The sequence below is a fragment of the Notolepis coatsorum genome (genome assembly GCF_963971535.1).
Source record: "Notolepis coatsorum genome assembly, chromosome: 3".
NCBI lineage: Eukaryota > Metazoa > Chordata > Actinopteri > Aulopiformes > Paralepididae > Notolepis > Notolepis coatsorum.
Window position 1 is genome coordinate 109,899,673 of NC_140167.1, and position 19,128 is coordinate 109,918,800.

General features: G+C 41.9%; 1 protein-coding gene across 1 annotated transcript in view; it reads right to left on the reverse strand.

Annotated features, from left to right (window-relative positions):
* akap17a (A kinase (PRKA) anchor protein 17A) overlaps window positions 1–17,877 on the reverse strand; it is a 29,709-nt gene extending 11,832 nt beyond the window's left edge. The window contains exons 1-5 of the mRNA XM_084311572.1: window positions 17,535–17,877; window positions 15,522–15,871; window positions 8,341–8,559; window positions 6,333–6,545; window positions 4,165–4,313 (exon numbers count right to left, since the gene is read on the reverse strand). Coding sequence (XP_084167698.1) covers window positions 4,165–4,313; window positions 6,333–6,545; window positions 8,341–8,559; window positions 15,522–15,871; window positions 17,535–17,559 — 956 coding nt within the window. The 5' untranslated portion in view covers window positions 17,560–17,877. The remainder of the gene's footprint in view (window positions 1–4,164; window positions 4,314–6,332; window positions 6,546–8,340; window positions 8,560–15,521; window positions 15,872–17,534) is intronic.
* Window positions 17,878–19,128: the final 1,251 nt, after the last annotated feature.

The window sequence follows — 19,128 nt, forward strand, 5'->3', positions numbered from 1 at the left end:
TATACTCGAGTGATCGTGAATGACTTGTGGAGGAAAACGCTGTACAAAATAAACATCTTTTCCAGTGTTTTAGACTTTGCCCTTTTATTTTGAAACCCCCCGATCGGAAGTATTGTTATTAGGGCCGTCTTAAATACTTCGAAGCTTCTTTTTTGTGTGCAAAATTAACTCTGCCTCTCTTTGTTAACTACAACAAGCAATGCTGTTTATTTAAGATGAGGTTGGACTCGGCACTGACAGATGTGTTCATTGTGCTATTTTTATAAAGCCTCAAATGACGGCTTACAATATTTCATGAAAGCAAAGTGTTTCGTTTGTCTAAGATTTAAAAAGGTTTAAACTTTACAGCACTGACAAAGTTGAACAAAGTGCTGTACAAGTCCCACAACATAAAAAAAATAAAAGATTTAAAAAAAGATTTTTCTTCTTTTTTTAATCACGAAGCTTCGAATTAAAATCGAATCTCGAGTTAACGTTAACACTTTGAGTGCCAGCAGGGGGCGCCAGAAATAGCGCTTGAGTGCCAGCGCTGTAGTCAATGAGAGGGCGATCACATTTGCGAACGCATAAACTATATCTTAAATTATGGCTATGTGTCTAATACGCCCGTCGCTTATCAATGACTTGTTTCCAGTCAACATTGTCGAAACGGATTTTTTATTTATTTATTATTATATATTTTTTTATTGGTTCATTTCAGTTTTATACCATTTTGGAAAAACGCTCGTTTTTTTAAACTTCCAGAAAAAAGATTATTCTGCAGGAATCGCGCTTTACTGGAATACACAAAACACGTCGTAATTTTTCGGCCTATTTATGAATCGTTTTCAAATAAACGCTAGATTATCGATAGTATATGTGTACTTATGCATGCTAGAGAAGTGGGCTGAAAAATCGATTATCTTATTTCCTGATCAGCACACACACACACGCCGAGATATAGGTGAAAAGAGCTCAGATTAGCCCAAGACTGGTCAAATAGATTCCTTACCTCAGATCAGATGTTCTCCAAAAAGATTATTCCAATTCCTGATCGCCATTCCAAATATCGATCGCATTTATTGATCCAACGCTGGGTACTGGTAACACATATTCCACGCTGTTCTGAGGGTGGGCAATGACTGGGATCATCTCCGGTTACATGCCTGACAAGTAAAATGTGGATTCCGGACTATTTTTTTCCCCATCCATTTCATTCAGTCCAATCTAATGGGTGCAATACCATCCGGAGAGACGATAGGGGGCGGCATTTTCCCTGTTCGAGCTCAGACAGATCCCCACTGGTAACGTGAGGCTAGATTGATAAAATTTGGAAATCGATAATAAAAAAATAACGATTAAATAACGAGATTTCTCGTTCTTGGCACTCAACGCATGGCATGAACTAACGAGATTTCTCGGGGCTGGCACTCAAAGTGTTAATACAAATGTTGATTGTTGGTGAACAACTAACTAAAGGCACGACAGCGCAGATCGAAACTACCTGTTGTATTAAATTAATTGATGTTTAACTTGTCCCTGTGTCCAGTCCTTTCGGTCACTAGCCCCACCCATTCATTGTAAACAATGATGCATGCAATTGTATTAACGTTATTGTGCGTTGTAGCTATGTTATACATTCTGAATGGCATTAACGTTAGTTGGTTAGCTATTTAGCTAGCATTGAATAGCATCAACGCTAGCTGGCTACAACGAATTCTCACAAGCTGGTTCGAGTTCTCTCATAGCCACGAGTATTCTCATAGCCGCGAGTAATCGATTAATCACGCCCATCCCTAGTCACAATATACATCACAATATTCCTCTAAAGCAGCGGTTCTCAACAGGGGTGCCTAGGCACACTAGGGTGCCTCAGAGAGCTGCCAGGGGTGCCTTGAGATTTCTCAAAAAAAAAATATATATATATATATTTTTTTTTAAATATAATTAAAGAAAATTATCACTAAAGTGCCATCTGTTGCAGCTGCACCGTTTGCCATGAAAATACCACATTTGGATAAGTTTGACCATTTCTCAAAAACGTTTTACGGTAATATGTTTTGGTAGCTTTTTCATTAGTTTATTGGACAAGTCCGGCAGAGAGGAAGGGGATGGGAGAGAGATATGGGGGAAGACATTCGGCAAAGGTCGCCGGGTCCGGGAGTCGAACCCGGGATGGCAGTGCACCACCCTGGCACTCTGAAAATCATTATTTAATAAAACACAGAAAAGAATCACCAAGTTACTCTGGATAAAGAACCCCTTTACAGACAACATTGAGACAAAGCTTCCCGTCACATCTCCATCCAAACTCTTGGAAGAACTCATTGAAATCTCATCCGATACCACCTGGAGAGCTCGTTTCAGTGAAGTGCCCCTGGAAACATGTTGGTCTGAGTGTGGTGCTGAGTACCAAGTATCTCATGATGCAGCAGTTAAGGTGTTATACCATTCAGCACCACATATCTGTGTGAAGCTGGCTTTTCATCCATGACAGCTCTGAAAACAAAATATAGGGCCAAGTTGAGCCTTGAGGATGACATGCGTGTTGCCTTGTCAAAGATCTCCCCACGTATTGACCATATTAGCCAGCAGCAGCAGACCTCGCATTGAGCTAGAAATGTCCACTGAGTGAACGAGTGCTTATCTTCTGTATTTATTTATATTTTTTGAGAAATGGTAACTTGGTGATCCTTTTCTGTATTTAAAAGAAATACACGATTTTCTGTTTTTGAGAAATGGTCACAATTATCCAAATATGCAATTTTAATGGAAAACAGTGCAGCTGCAACAGATAGCACTTTAGTGATAATTTTCTGTAATTTTATTTTTAAAAATATGCTATTTGATTTACTACTACAAGCTGTGTAATGTCAACAGTACTAAGCCATTTAGACCTGAAACGCCATTTAGACCTTATTTTGAAAGCAAGCACTTGTCATCATTGTAGCAAAAAAGACAGGACCGAAAAAGTCTTTATCATATATAGGGGTGCCCTGGATTATTTTATTGGACACAGGGGTGCCTTGGCAGCAGAGAACCCCTGCTCTAAAGCACTTTAAAATGCTTGATTTAACCCTTTGAAGCATAGTCACGCCAACATGACAATTAAAATAGTCCCTGCAACCTATCTGCATTAAACCATGAAGATGCTTTTAAAAGATATTTTCATTAAACTTTTCTAAAAAAAATCTAAAATAGTAGTCTACTGACACACTAATACAGAAACAAATGTATTAACATCTAAGACAATCTATATAAAAACTCTTGGGTGCCTAAGACTTTTGCACAGTACTGTGTTTTCTATCCACTTTAGCCAAAAATACACAGAGAAAAAATAAAAAAAATTATTATCAGCAATGTTATAACATCCTACTTGTAAACAAAACACTGTAAAGGTGTGTGTGCATCAACATCATATATATATTTACTTTTTAATTGCATGAAACATTATGAAGTATTCACTTATGCCGCTTTTCCACGGTCTGCATGGTACCTACTCGACTCGGTAGTACCCCCCATAGATATATAAAAAGACGGTACCCCCCCCCCCACCATCAGTGTGGCTGGGGCACCGTGACGTCATCTTCCGACACACACGGACAAGAGGATTTCAACGCTAGCTCTCAAGCTATGAATCCAGTGCCTTATTAGCTCATTTATGCTAGCCGCAATGCTAACGGTTAGAATGTGAGGCTACTACCAGTTCATCCGCCTCCATATTCCATAGCCGTTTCTGAATAAAACACGTAGGGCTAACGTTTAAACTCACTAAACTCTCTCCACTTCTCACGCTCTCGTATCCCCGTTCCCTCCAAACAAACCTGTGGCACCGCCTCTCCGTCTCTGGGTGTGTGTGCACGCGTGTGTGTATGTGCGTGTAAGTTGGAGCGAGTGTGTGCATTTTTTTTTTCCTGTGAGGGAGAGACGGGAGGGTAAAGCGTTGCGCCAAAGTAAGTCTCATCTCAGTCGTGGCAGCTTAGAAACTGACATGAGGGATTGTGAGAAACATCACGATATCCACGATACGTTTAAAAAGTGTATCGTTAATGAACTGTACGTATTTATATAATATCGTCATATCGGCCACCCCTTTGGTGCACACATCCAGAGGACCAAACAATCTAAACTACTGAGCTACACGGGTACAGTGCTCTTTTCAGTCTCCGTTCCATCCATCTTTACCTCTCCTCCTCCTTGCACCTCTCCTCCTCCTCCTTCTCCCGTCGCTTCTGCTCCTCCCTCTGCCTCTCCAGCTCCTGTAGCTTCAGCCTCTCCTGGGTCCTCCTCCTCAAGGTCACATCACTCAGGTGTTTACTGGTGTCAAAGGTCACCTGAGGAAGACGTACACACAAGCACAGATCCACACTCACAATTTATTTTGTTCTTTTGACAATTTATTGACAGACAATTGGTCCGAGAATAATAAAAGATATATAAAATAACTGAGCAGGCTAGAAATGTGCTGCATTTTTCTGCAATTTATACAACGGCATGCAAATTTCTCGATTCTGATTGGCCATTCACACGTCTTTATTGGCAACAATCCACGGTCCTGGGCTCAGGATCCGCCCACAACCGAATCACATATCACTCCCCGGCTCACTCCGGGAGAAAACAGGATCGCGGACAACAAATGGTTATGTTGAAAGCACCATAACGACTAAATATGAAGCGATTCTGTCAAGGGGAATGTGTTAGTATTTTAAACAATGTTGGATGATGTAATTGATGGGTCTTGACTCAATCTAGAACAAAAGAAAAATCGCGGATTGATTGATAGATTAATTGATTGATTTAAATTTCTTCCTTCCTACTTTCTACAGACTGCAGCGTTCTCTCTCACACACTGTCCGACGCTGGCGTACCCACAAACACACACACACACATACACACACACACACACACACACACACATACACACACACTGTGACACACACACACACACACACACACACACACACACGCACACACACTCCTGTCTGCAACAGCGGGGGAGTCAGACTGAGAGAGAAGCAGCGCTGTTTTAAGTGAGCATGGTCTATTGAATTGATTGATTGGTTGATTGCTAATTTTATTACTGTACCCCTGGTTTCCAACTGGTTAAGTTTAGGCTAAAAGAAATAAATAAAAAAATAGGGCGAAGAAAACGTTTTTTTCCTATAGGGCAAAGAAAACGTTTTAATTTGTTTTACCTACTTTATATTCTGCATCTGGTAATAAAATTTTCAATCAATCATTCCAATAATACACAGTTGGATGTGTTAGTTGGTTGGATGCACTTCAAGCTGCTTCCACATGAGGCAACTTCTCTCAATCATTCCAATAATACACAGTTGGATGTGTTAGTTTGGTTGGATGCACTTCAAGCTGCTTCCACATGGAGTTGTGGGAACTACTTTTTCTGGCGGATGGTTTTTTCAATAAATCTTCGATTAATGTGTGTTTATTGTATAGAAATAAGGTTGGATGAATCTGGCAGTTGTATAAAAGCTTTACACCACGTGCAGTCGTGGTTTGTGACCAATAAACCATGCCTAGGGGGGTCTAACGACCCTCGGCTGCGCCTCGGGCCTAACAACCACCCCTAGGCATGGTTTATTGGTCACAAACCACTCCTGCGTGTGATGTAATGCTTAAATAACTCATTGGAGTGAGGTGAACAGACTGAAGCGTGGGGCCTCTGGTGCTTCTCACCCCGAGGATCTATGGCATTAAAACTCTCCTCCATCCACTCTACCATTAACAGAGCTGGGTTCAGATTTCAATGAAACAATTCAAAATCGACTTTTAAAAAGTATATATTTTTCTCCGACCCGATTATTAACATTGGCCTCTACTTCTCCTCCCTTTCATTTCCATTGTAGAATGAGAAGCTTTACTGTAAGGATTAAGGAGAGACACTCCTCATCTCTCCTGGTGATCCGGGGAGTGATGACGCAGGCCTGATTCTCATTCCACTAAAAGGTCTTAAAGCTGGAGAGTTATGCTGATTAAGACAATCTCATTACTGAACCCTGCGCAGTGAACATACGCTCCTCTTCTCCCTGGTTTACACTTTACATAACCCAGCAGTAACCTCTGTCCTCAAGTCACAAAACACGTTGCGTAAAGGACTTCATATGAAGAAGATCAACTAGAAACCTATTACCGGGTTAAAGCTTATTTTTCTTTACACTTGCTTGGCTGCTGGCATATCCTTCATTCTATTCTTGCCGTCTCTTATGGCAGGTGGTGTTGAGTATATGGGCCGACCGGGGAACGCATCAGCCCGATGGTGTCGGGTATAACTGTCCCTTCCTGTCCCTTTACGCCCCTAAGTGTCCCTGTATGCGTCAGGGAGCCTGCAGTACCTTGACGTTACAGGCCACCGCCTTGCCGTCCTCTCCCTTCAGCATCAGCTTCATGCCCCGGAGACCGTCCATGGCCTTGGTGAAGCCACAGTACTCCTGGTACTGGACGTAGGCATGGAAGTTCAGGTGGCCCCCGAAGCTGAAGGTGCTGAAGTTCTTGTCCACCATCTCCTCCCGGTAGGGGTCCAGCATTGGGATGTCCACATTACGAACCTGGAACAAAAGGAACGGAGTCGTCAAACTCAAAATCCCATCTGATTTGCCACAACCTGGGAATAATTAGGTTTTTTTTGTTGTAGTAGAAGAAATTGTTAGCATTTCGTAGCAACACAGTTAGCATGTCTCTGATTCTCTGAATAATTTAATCTCTGAGCTTTACAGCTTGATGCGCAGAGCGGCTCCACCTGTGATCTTCAGTTTGTTTGGGTTGAAAAGTATCCTTGTTTTGCAAAGTCAATGGTCAATTGTTAAAGGCCAACTTGCAGGTTGTATTTTTGTTCAATAAACAATGCGACTAGGCCAACGCTGACTGTCATGAAGAGGGGGGAAACAATCATCGAAATTGACCCAGTTTTAGCGTTTTTATCAAACATTTTGTCGACCAAACCACAAGCTCCACGCACATGCATATTTTAATCCATGGATCAATAACGTGCGTGTGTCATCTTAATGCTGACGTCACATCAGGTGCAGGGCAGCGAGGGGCTCCAAGAGTCACACACAGCTAGTGGCAGGAAGCAGAGAGCCTTGCTACTACTAGCCGAGGAGTGATGAATGAAAATGTATCTGTTTCACCTAACAACACTATTGCTCCGTGATCATAGCCATTCATCTCTAAAGCTAACAACTATTTGTAAAAGCCACAACCACGTTACCATATTTGTAATAATGTAAATCATTGTGTCGTTGTACATAGTGTATACAACGTTAGAAGCTAACGTAGCTTAGCTTAGCTTGTTAGCTATTGTGCTATCAACATGCCACGACGTGTAGCTTGTTAGCCGGCATGAATGCCCGATTTAAAATGGTTCTCTCCTCTTTGTATACCTTTGTCCTCACAAGTATTCTGCCAGGGAACTTATGGACACGACAATAGTAGTAGTTATAAGGTGTTTGAGCTTGTAACGTTAGTTAGCTCATAGCTATCGTGGTAGCCAGTTTCGTGACTGTGATGCACCGAGTGGGGCTACTATTGTGCTATCAACATGCCGCGACGTGTAGCTTGCTAGCCGGCATGATGCGTGTGCAGTGCTTTGCCCCACAGGTCTGAGAAGAGGACCTGCACATGATTTTACTCGTTCCCCAAACTCCTCTACATGCCCCGATCTAAAATGGTTCACGACAGTAGACATAATGCTAACGGTAGCCAGCGCCATATAGCCAGTAGTACTATGACCCGGACGGGCATAAGGCATAAGTTGCCTGAAGTGACGTCACGGCCCTGCTAGCGTCCGATAAGCTTTTTGACTTGCTCCGTGCATGTTATTCGTGCATGGACCTTTTTAACCCTTTCTGAGTGGCATTTCCGGCGTCAAATGGAAAAAATTAATAATTAAATTAGATACCAAAGATGTAAATTACCCATAATTGCAGAGTAGGGTTTAACCTGCAAGTTGGCCTTTAAAGGTCTGCTTTTTTGTAGTGATGGTGGGGGTGCAGTAGAAATTTAGACTCATCGATTAATCAATAAACTAAGACAGATCAGCAGCCCTTTTCCTTGCTTAGGGCTTCTCAACGGGTTCCAATAGCATTATGTTTGTTCCTAATGATTGCCGTGTGTTCTTTGAGAATATTCAAACCTTGCTCCCATGCAAAACCCCATGAAACGGGCAATGCTACAAACTAAACTTCTCTGAAAGACAAGGAAATCCCCTGCATTGTCCAAGTTATGTCCAAGATATCCACTGTGCGATATTATATGAATAATAATAATAATAATAAACAATAACATTTGTTTTATGGTGAGTTATCCTTGCAATACAAAGAAACATTCAGAAGGATTTCCCACCTGACCGAAGCCTTGGAAGACGGTGGAGAGCACCTCCTCAGAGGGCCGGTCGGGGTGCTGGCAGTCCTTCTGGCTAAACCACCGGCACGGCAGGCCTTCTAGGTGGATGGTGTCTGGCCTCTCTCCAGGCAGAGTCTCATTCATATCCTTGGCATCACGGAAGAAGGAATCCCAGTCGTGGCGGGTGGGGAAATCCATCTTGTTCTCCACTGCACGCACCTGGGGTGAGAGGGGTCACGTTTAGAAAAACAAGAGAAGTCAGTTTGCCTATTTTCAATCACTGAGTATTCGGACACACCAAGTCAAGTCAAGTCAGTTTTATTTGTATAGCACATTTCCAGGCAGCGGCAGCTAAGTGCTTCACAAGCAAGTTGATAAAAACAAAATAGTGTGAGGCAAGGTATAAGATTAAAAGAAAGAAGAAAAAAAACATAGCAAAGCAGTGAAAGCAACAAAAACAAAACAATATGGTGCAAGATATAGGATTAAAAACATAATAAAGCAATGAAAGTAATAAAAACTGGTAGGACACAGTAAAACAAAGAGGACCATGACAAGATGTAGCAATAGGAATCTCCTTGAATGCATCAAAATGTAGAACACAGACACATAAATAGGCACTAAGAAGCCAGGAACACACATGGCTGTAGATTGATATAACTATGGTGTAACATATAGACAGTGGCTCGGGAGGTATAGCAGTCGTCTAGTAATCCGGAGGTTCTCGGTTCGATTCCCGCTCCTCCCGGGCAGTGTCGAAGTATCCTTGAGCCAGACTTGACCCCTAAATGCTCCCGATGAGCAGGTGGGCACTTTGCATGGTGTGTGGTTTCCGTCGGTGTGTGAATGTGAGTGAATGGGTAAAATGTGAGAAACAAATTGTAAAGCGCTTTGAATAAAAGCACTATATAAATGCACCATTTACCATTTATATCTACAGCCATCTGTGTTCATATGTTCTTAGTGCCAGTTTACACTGTGCCCAACTATGGCTTTAATAAACATTTTCCTGCATTCGAGAAGCTTCCTTTTTTTTATATTTTTTTTATTATTGCAAAACAAAAATTATTAAAAGTCAGTACTCAACACACAATGCATAATGAAACTTTCAGTAAAGGTGGTTAAAATATATGCAAGTACAGAAACAAGATAAAACAAAATTAGTCTATAATAACATTTTAACCGTATACAGTGTATATCCAGCGAAATTACAATTATATAAATGTTAGTATATAATATACCCCTAATACCTATTTTCTAAAACCCTACACACATATGCTCCAGCTCGAACCCCCCCCCTCCCGGACCCCCTCTTGGATAGTACCTCCATTATCCCTCACTCCTAACCAGACACTACCATTATAAGCTAGCTTTTATTCTCTCCACCACTTCTAACCACATTGACATTTTGGATTCATTGAGACCCAGAATTCTTGCTGTAGATATTTCTTGATATATCACATCGAGATATGTAAGAAACCACACTTTTCGGCACATTTTTTCCGGTTGAAACCAACGTGATGCGATCAGTTTTTTAGCTACTGTGATACCCGATAAAACCAATCTCTTTAGTTGTGGATTCACTGCAAACTCAAAAACATCATTCAATAGTAATACCGAGGGGTGTACAGGTATATTCCAAGATACGAGTATTGATAATTGTTGGGACACATCTTTCCAGAATGCCTTAACTGGTGGGCAGTCCCAATACATGTGCATAAATGTTCCTTCGTCCCCATTTGTACATTGGGAGCATTTGGAGTCTTGTTTAAGCCCCATTTTGCACAGCCTTATAGGAGTCAAGTATGTCCTGTGAATATAGTTCAGATTGATTTGTTGATGATCCGGGTTCCTTGATGTAAGTCGGACATTTGCCCAGGCTCCTTGCCAATCAAAGTCATTTTCCAGGTCTGGTATATCCCTCCTCCAGACAGTGTCTAGTTGAAGGGTTTCATACGAGGACGTTAGTAATTGATAATAAAAACCTGATACAAAACCTCCCAATGTTTCTCTTTCATAGAAAAATTTGTGGTATCTGTGGTGTTCAATTGGTATGAGTAATGGAACACCGTGAGACCTCAGACAAAGTCGTAACTGTATGTAAAAAAAGCCATGTGGACTCGGTGAGGTTAAACTTTGTGCATATTTCGACATAACTACAGAGGCCCTTGTTATTAAAAATATCCCCTAATGAGTGTATGCCTTGCTCTTCCCATATAGGGAATCTTATAGGGCGTTTTCGCATTAAGAGTGCATTGTTATTGAATATGGGAGTGTGATTATGCCATTCTTGAGGGTTAGGATATTTCTTTTGTGTTTCCCGCCATGTTCTGATTGCATGGGTAATTATTGGGCCAAATTCTCGCTCACAATGCTTGATTGAAAGTTTAGTGTGTGCTATGTCTTTTAGTCTCTGTGGGGCTACTATGTTTTCTTCTAAATCTCTCCAAGATACCAAAGCCTGGGGGTCAAACCATATCTTCAGTGGTCTTAATGTGAAGGCCTTAAAATATTGTAAAAAATCTGGAACTGCCATGCCACCGTCTGCTTTATTTCTCTGTGCGGTGGATCTTTTTATGCGAGGTGGTTTGTTATTCCAAATAAATTTGTATGTGGAGGTTTGTAATCTTTTCCAGTAGCCCTCTGGAGGAGGTAACGGAAGCATTGAGCTGAAGAAATTGATTCTTGGTAATACATCCATCTTAACTATTGATACCCTTGCCTGTACTGAGTTTTTAAGTTTTGCCCACCTGTCCAGGTCGTCTTTGATTTTGTTCTGTATTTTTGTGTAATTGTGCTTCACCGTTTGTCTTATGGTGGGAAATATTTCCACTCCCAAGCATCTAAAATGTTTGACCATGGGTATCGCACCTGGGAGGGTTGTGTCTTTTTTTGCACTGATGTTAAGAGGAAGAAAAGCCGACTTAGGCCAATTTATTTTAAATCCCGATAAATCACCAAAGTTCTCTATCAACTTGAGTATATGCGGCAATGTGTTGTTGGGGTTTTGCATGAACAATATTACGTCGTCCGCATATAAACTAATTTTATGTTGTGTGCCCTTGATTACTATTGGTTCTATGTGTTGGGATTGTCTTATAAATTGTGCTAAAGGTTCTAATGATAGATCGAATAGTCCGGGACTAAGAGGGCAACCCTGTCTGGCTGAGCGTGATACCGGAAAGATATCGGAGATGAATGTGCCTGTTGTAATCCTGGCCGATGGGTCCTTGTATAGTACTTTAATCATATCAATGAATCCTTTTCCTAACCCCATCCTTTCTAATACTGCCCATAGAAACGACCATTCCAACCTGTCAAATGCTTTCATAGCATCCAGGGATAGCATCGCCTTAGGTGTGGTGTCCTCTTTGTCTGCGTCTAGTATGTGCAGTATTCGCCTTATGTTATCATTGATCAGGCAACCTTTTATGAAGCCTGTTTGGTCCGGGTGAACTAAAGACGTCATATGCTTTTGCAATCTGATGGCTAATATCTTAGAGTACAGTTTGACATCGGTTCCGAGGAGGCTTAAAGGTCGGTAACTACCGCACTCAGTGGGGTCTTTGTCTTTTTTGTGAAGAACTGAAATTAGTGCGATATTTTGGTGTTTATGGAAGCTTCCCTCTTTGACTGAGTATAAGATCATATTTAGTAATAGGGGTCCAAATATGTCCCAGCAAGAAATGTACATTTCTGATGGGATACCGTCAATTCCGGGAGCCTTGCCGTTTTTCATTCCGGTTATGGCCTTCTTGAGTTCTTCTAATGTGATCGGTGCTTCTAACTGTTTAGCGTCGTCCTCCGAAAGTTTAGGGAGAGTAATTTGATTAAGATATGTGTCTAATTTGTCTTGATCAAAGGTCGTCTCTGAATTATACAAATCGGAGTAGAATTCTTTGAATGTATCGTTTATTATTTCGGGTTCTGTTACTAGAGCTTGTTGTTTCCTAATGGCAGTTATATCTGCAAATTTTGCATTAACTCTTAGTCGCATGGCTAATAGGTGACTAGGTTTAGATCCTTGGAAGTACTGCTGTTGTCTTGTGCTGCGTATTTGCAGTTCCGATTTTTGTCTGTATATTGCTTTGATCTCTGTCTTTAGCATGTTAACTTGGTTTTCTAGTCTAGTAGAGTTGTTGTATTTTAAAGAATTAAAAAGAGTTGAGTAAAGCGTTTCCATTTCAGACAGTTTTGTGCTTTGATTTTTGCGCAATATGGAGGAAAATCTATCCGTGAAATCCTTGATCATACTCTTTACCGACATCCATAATATTCTGGGATCTTGCACCGAGTTTGCATTATCCCGTAGGAATATTGTGAGAGCTTCTTTAATTTGTGTAATGAATTCCTTGTTGTTAAGCAGCATAGAATTAAAACGCCATCTTGGGGCCCGGGAAGATAGTGTACCAAATGTTGCTTTCAGGATTAAGTAGCAGTGATCTGATAACGCATTGGGTGTCATTTCCACTTCATATTTATCAAATATTCTCGGGATGCAAAGACGTAATCAATTCTGGATAGTGTGTTGTGTCTCGCCGAACGACAGGAGTACTTGCGGGTCATGGGATTAAGTGAACGCCATAAATCAATTACCCCTGTTGATTTTGACCAATCTTTTAATGCTTTAGATGAATTTTTTTGTTCGCTGGAAAAGGTAAGGTAAGTTTTGTCCATCCTTGGGTTCCAAATGGCATTAAAATCCGCACCTATTATATATGAGTACTCGGGATGGTTTAACATTTCTCCGGTTAGTGAAGTAAAGAAACCCACTTCGTACAAATTTGGGGCATATACCGCTGCCAACGCAATTTTCCTGTTATTGTGTATAATCCTAGCTATAGTTATGCGCCCCTCAGCATCCGACCATACCCCTTTCAATTCGATATTTAATTTGCGTCTGACGACTATGGCTACCCCTCTAGTTCTCGTAACAAAAGATGAGTGACTAATATTATGGTATATGTTATCCGCTAACGTATTTATGTCTTCCTCTAAAATGTGCGTTTCGCTTAATAGAGCCACGTCCACATGTTCTTTTTTCATCAGTGTGAGCACGCTTTTGCGTTTGTGTTGTTTGTTTAAGCTTCCTATAATTTTTTTTTTAATATTTTTGGGCCTGTTTGGAAGCCCAGTCCCCCTGTTTTGGTTACACACTAGGAATGCCCCGATCACGTTTTTTGCCACCGATACCGATCACCGATCGCCGTGAGCCATATCGGCCGATACCGATCCAATACCGATCGTTTGATTAAAAAAAATTAAAAATTATTTTATATATATATATTTTTTTTTTATAAAATATATATATTATATAATTAGACTTGTACTTGTATTATCTGCGAGACATCGCCACCACGCAACAAGCTCCACTGTCTGTGTGTACTCTAGTAGCCTCCAGCTACGGCCAGGATTCTCCGGAGCTGCAGCTGGACCCTATACTAGAGTAGCCTGCAGCTACGGCCAGGATTCTCCGGAGCTGCAGCTATTGATCATATTCAACAACATGCCCTCAGCTCGAATACGCATCGAATGAGTGTTATAAAACATTGATATCAGGAGCTATCTGTGGCTACTGCTGGCCGGCTATATAACGTTGATACGTTTAACTATTTAGTTCAGTGGGACATTTCGTTTTGAACAGTGAGCTGGCGTCAGCTAACATGAGCTAGCTGAGGTATCATACACGTCTCTACTAGACTTGCTGGAGCGTTTGTTGATGTCAGGAGTTATCGGTAGCTGGCCGGCTAGATACCGTTCGGTTAGACAATGCCTCATCATGTATTGGACTGGAAGTGAATGGTTGACTGGGACATTTTGTAACGGTAGCTAACGTTAGCTAAGGGAGACGCCGTCCTCCCGTCCCACTAGACTAGACTAGACCTGCGTTTACATGCACGCGGGAGGGGCTAGAGGGAGGAGCAGACGCCGCACAGCTCCCGGTGTCTGAGACAGAACTAAGCGAGACGAGCGAGTGAGATCGGTTTTGACGATCGGCGAAAATAAAGCATCATCACCGATCGCATATTTATACTGATTATCGGCCGATAACGATCGGTGGCATCCCTATTACACACCAAACAATATCATGAAGAGGAAGAACGATTTTTCACTTCCACTCGCTGGAATTTACCAGTGGTGCACTGAACAAGAATAGTTCAGATTTCTGGAACCCTAGCCCTATTTCTTTCTTAACAACGATGATGTTGATCAGTCCTTTCTCAGCACAATCCATGCCGTTTCTCATAGTAGCTTTGGATGGTTAGCCGCAAAAAAACAATGCAAACTAGTCAATGAGGTCACACTCCCGTCTGTACAAGCAGACAGAAATCTACTTTGTGCGCACCGTGGAGTAATTTCAGCGAGCCTCAGTCATCTTGTACACACTGGAGCTTGACCCCATTGAATTTGCATTGGTTTGTGGCCAACTATCCAGAGCTAGTATGAGAAACAGCATGGATTGTGCAGAGAAAGGATTCTACCAATCAACATCATTGGTAATTAGCAAATAAATAGGGCTAGGATTCCAAACATCAGAACAACTACCCCTTTATGGTTTCTCTGAAGAGCTACTCAAACATGGCATCTCAGTCAAAACATGTAGTTGATCCTTTTACTCCTGTACTGCATCCTCTCAATAATGTCACATTTAGCAAAGAATGCAAGGAGAAATGGCATGAATCTGGTGCTTCCCACACAAGTGGTACCATAATAGCTAGCTTGCCCATCACAACCACATCTAAAACTGATACAATAGCAGCAGTGTATGCATAGTCATTGCCACTGTTGATCGTATTATGTCACCATCACCACACATAAGAGGCCCAAGCCTGTGAGAAAAAGTTCAAAATGTGTCACCACATGAAAATGTATTGGTATTTTCACACCAAGTCACATTCAATTGAACAGCTCTTCTCCATTGACTTTGGGGGGGGGGGGGGGGGCATTTCAACAACTTGGGTGAGTGTTTGATAAATAAGTGGCCTGCACTTTATGTTTAGGTATAGAATGCTTCAGAGTAAGTAAAATAAAATGCACATGACATAACGCCGCCTGAGACATCTGAAGTAAATTTCACTCCGTTTACATGCCCGGCTGTGATATGACGCTGTCAAAGCATAATGGTACATGTATGCCAAAAACCAGCAACCCCTGACCAATATTGATGCCGGTGGTCCCACCTTCAAAACGTCAGTGAAGCCACTGAGTTTGATCGTCTTCGAGTCCAGCCGGCTCAGGAGGCTCTTGACCACCCCCTTGGTCTCCACCTCGCCCTCGAAGCGGATGAAGTCCATGGTGCTCTTGGATATGCGCAGGGCGGAGAACTGCTCCGGAGCCACCATGCCCTTCAGCCGCTCCATCACCTCCCAGTTGGAGATGCTTTTGCCAGGCAGCTTGAGCTGGGGCAGGGCCACGCTGACGGTCATCTTGACGATGGGCTTGAGGTACAGGCTGTAGTCCGCACACAGGCACTCCGCCTCGGTGGTGTCGTGGACTACGGTGGTCATGGTGGCGGACTGGGCAGGGAGCTCTGTGTTCGGAGATGGAAAGTGGGGAAGGTAGTGAGCACAACGTTATGCTTGCATATATACCTGAAACTGGACCTATACTATGTAATTAGCTATTTGCACCACTGACTTAACTACATTAGCGAGAAAACAATAAATTTAAAGTTGCACTAAAAAGGTTTACCAAAAAACAAAAAAAGGTTTACCAAAAAAAAATGCAGATTTCTGTTGCACATAATCTCATACATCCAAAAACTCAAACAGTTTAGCACACAATTTTGTTCAGCAGTTATTGAGAGCAAATTAGGGCCATTACAGCCGTTGAATCCTTGTGTTGTGTTAATTAGAGCTCCATTAAATTATACGGTAGCAGTCCCTATAAAACCAGGTATTGCTATTTTTATCTACATCGTGGTTCTGTACTTAACACAAGGATGACATCACTGGTGACCGAACTCATGTCATCTCAATAATAACTAACTTAAATGAATGTGTGCAAAACTGTTTAGAGCTTTTGGATGCGTGTGTGAGAATATGTGCAAATTAATAAATACAATCAACTGATGAAACATCAGTTCATTGTACAAACATCAACAAACATCTCAAAACAAACTAGTCAGACTACTGCTTGACCTGACTCCTAGAACCCACCTCACCCCTGCACACTTTGCCAACCTAGGATGGCTTAGAGTAGATGACAGAGTACAGCAACTTGCAATGGGCCTGGTCTACAAGATACACTACACGACCAAGGTACCCATGTACATGTCAAAATACTTCCCAAAGGTCAGTGAATACCACGATCACAACACCAGAGGGAGCTCCACAAATCATGTAAAACCCAGATTCGGCTCAAACAAGGGACTAAACACGTTTCGCAATTATGCCACAACAATGTGGAACGCCCTACCTAAAGCTGTAAAGGAACGTGAATCACTACCCACCTTCAAAAACACTCTCAAAGAACACCTACGGGAGACTGCAATTCAAAACTGGCCCCTACAAATGTCCTAACCCAGTTGTACAATAAAGACCAAGCATGGCTTTGTCAGTATTCCAATGTACCCAACCCCCCCCCCCCCCCCCCCCCCCCCCCCCCCCCAATGTACAGCCCCACCCAACCCCACCCCACCTACCCAACCTCCTCCAAAAACAGTTTCTATGTCAAATGTAGGTCAGTATTCCAATGTACAGTGTCCCCCCCCCTCCAATGTACAGCCCCACCCCACCTACCCAACCTCCCCCAATGCACAGTTTCTATGTCAAATGTATATACACTCTTTTTCTGGATTTTTTTTTGTATCACAAACAGTACTGTATTTGAAAATCTGGTATGTCATAAATGTATAGATGTAGCAGTACTGTCTATCTGTATGTCGTGTGTGTCATATGATGAATTGAAAATGGAGGACCCTGATGGAAACAAGACGAAAGTCTTTCTCAGGTCTGCATCCTCTTAACAATTGTATGTATTGAGCTGTACTGTACTGTACCCATTCTGCAATCTGTTAATAAACTTTTCAATCAATCAATGAGCTAATCCACGGGGTTACGTGGAGTCAACGTTAGTTAACCAGGTTAGCCAACTTGAGCTAACGGCTAACATTAGCCAGTCAAGCTAGTAGGACAACACAACTGTTGTAGCTGCTAACGTTAGCCAATAAACCAGATTAAAGTTATACTCACGTGTACTACATGGACGCCACGTCATTGTGTCGTGGTTTTCGTTGGCAACAAAGGCTCAACATCCACCGATACTAGCTTCTGACTGAGCGTTCACTGCTGTATTCTCACCACACTACAGCAGCAGCTAGCCGGCAGACGCTCGCTAACATAAGATAGCTATGGTTAACGAACGGTATGGCTGGTTGTTTTTACGTCAAATGTAACAGTAAACATACCTAGTTGTTCACCACGGAAACGCACAAAACAAATGTCCGTTACATTTGCTGTATTCCTATTTATTTACACGGTGTGCAGCTGTGGGAAAAAGCAGAGAACAAGGAGAGGAGAGAGACACAGCCGCGCGACTTCCGGAGCGGTTCCCACAATTCGCTGAACTTTGAACTCTGGGGAAAAAAGACAACAACACGTGAAATACTCAAATAAAAGGATAAAACTAAACGTAGTGGCGACACCTCGTGGTACTAAGTGGTAACACATCTTTCTCTCTCTCTCTGTATTACATGTTGATAAGAAACCAATAGCATGCAGCTGCAGAGCCGCAGAGCCAGCGGCGCTCTCAGGGGGCTTTCACTCACCATTCGGGGTCGAATCAGAGCCCGATCGCACCCAAAAGGGGTGTGTCCGTCCTACTGAGAACGCTCCCCCCTGTCCCCGGGGACGCTGATTTTGATTTAATTACTGGACTGTCATTAATGTATTGTTATTATTATGTCGGTCATTGTCCTGTGATTTAGATTTCCTGATGTAGACCCTGATGTAAACAAGACGAAAGTCTTTCTCTGGTCTGCATCCCCTTAACAATTGTATGTATTGAGCTGTACTGTACTGTACCCATTCTGCAATCTGTTAATAAACGTTTCAATCAATCAATCAATCTACTATTAATGTATTATTTGTTTGTCTAGTTTTGTGTTAAAAAAGGGAAAATAAAAAAACATTTGTTAAAAAAAAGAAAAAAAAGCGATTAGAATAATAAATAAAGCTAGTTATCTTGAATCGACAAATCCATTATTCATAAAGTCCTGCACATTAAAATTTGTAGATATGGGTTACATAAAAACCTTGGAGATCATTTTTCGTGCTAAGAGTAAGAACCTACCAGCTTGTATTCAATGTCTCTTTCAACCAAGAGAAGGAAAGTATAATTTAAGAGGGTTGTGTATTCTTAAAACAAGTCAAGTCAAGTCAAGAGTTTTATTTGTCACGGCATACAAGTATACAATGAAATGCAGGTGGTCTTGCCCGCAACGATGTGCAATACAGTAGTACAACATATAATAGAATCCAACATTGTGCAATAAACAGGTAACATAGTGGGGCATCTCGGTATTTGTACATAAGTTATTTACAGAGCATGGAGGACATGCTAGGTCCTTTGGTAGTGCAATACACTGTTACTGTTGCTATACTATTTTTAAAGTGACCTTTCCTTTGTGGCCATAAGTGTGGGCGTGTGCAGCATGAGTGTGTGCTTGCTCATGTTAAAGTGGCTGCTAGTGTGCGAGCGTGTACAGCGTGCGTGTCGTGTGTGTGCTCATGTGTGCTTGTGTGTGGAGAGTTCAGTGTTCTGTGGCACTCAGTGTTCAGTGTTCAA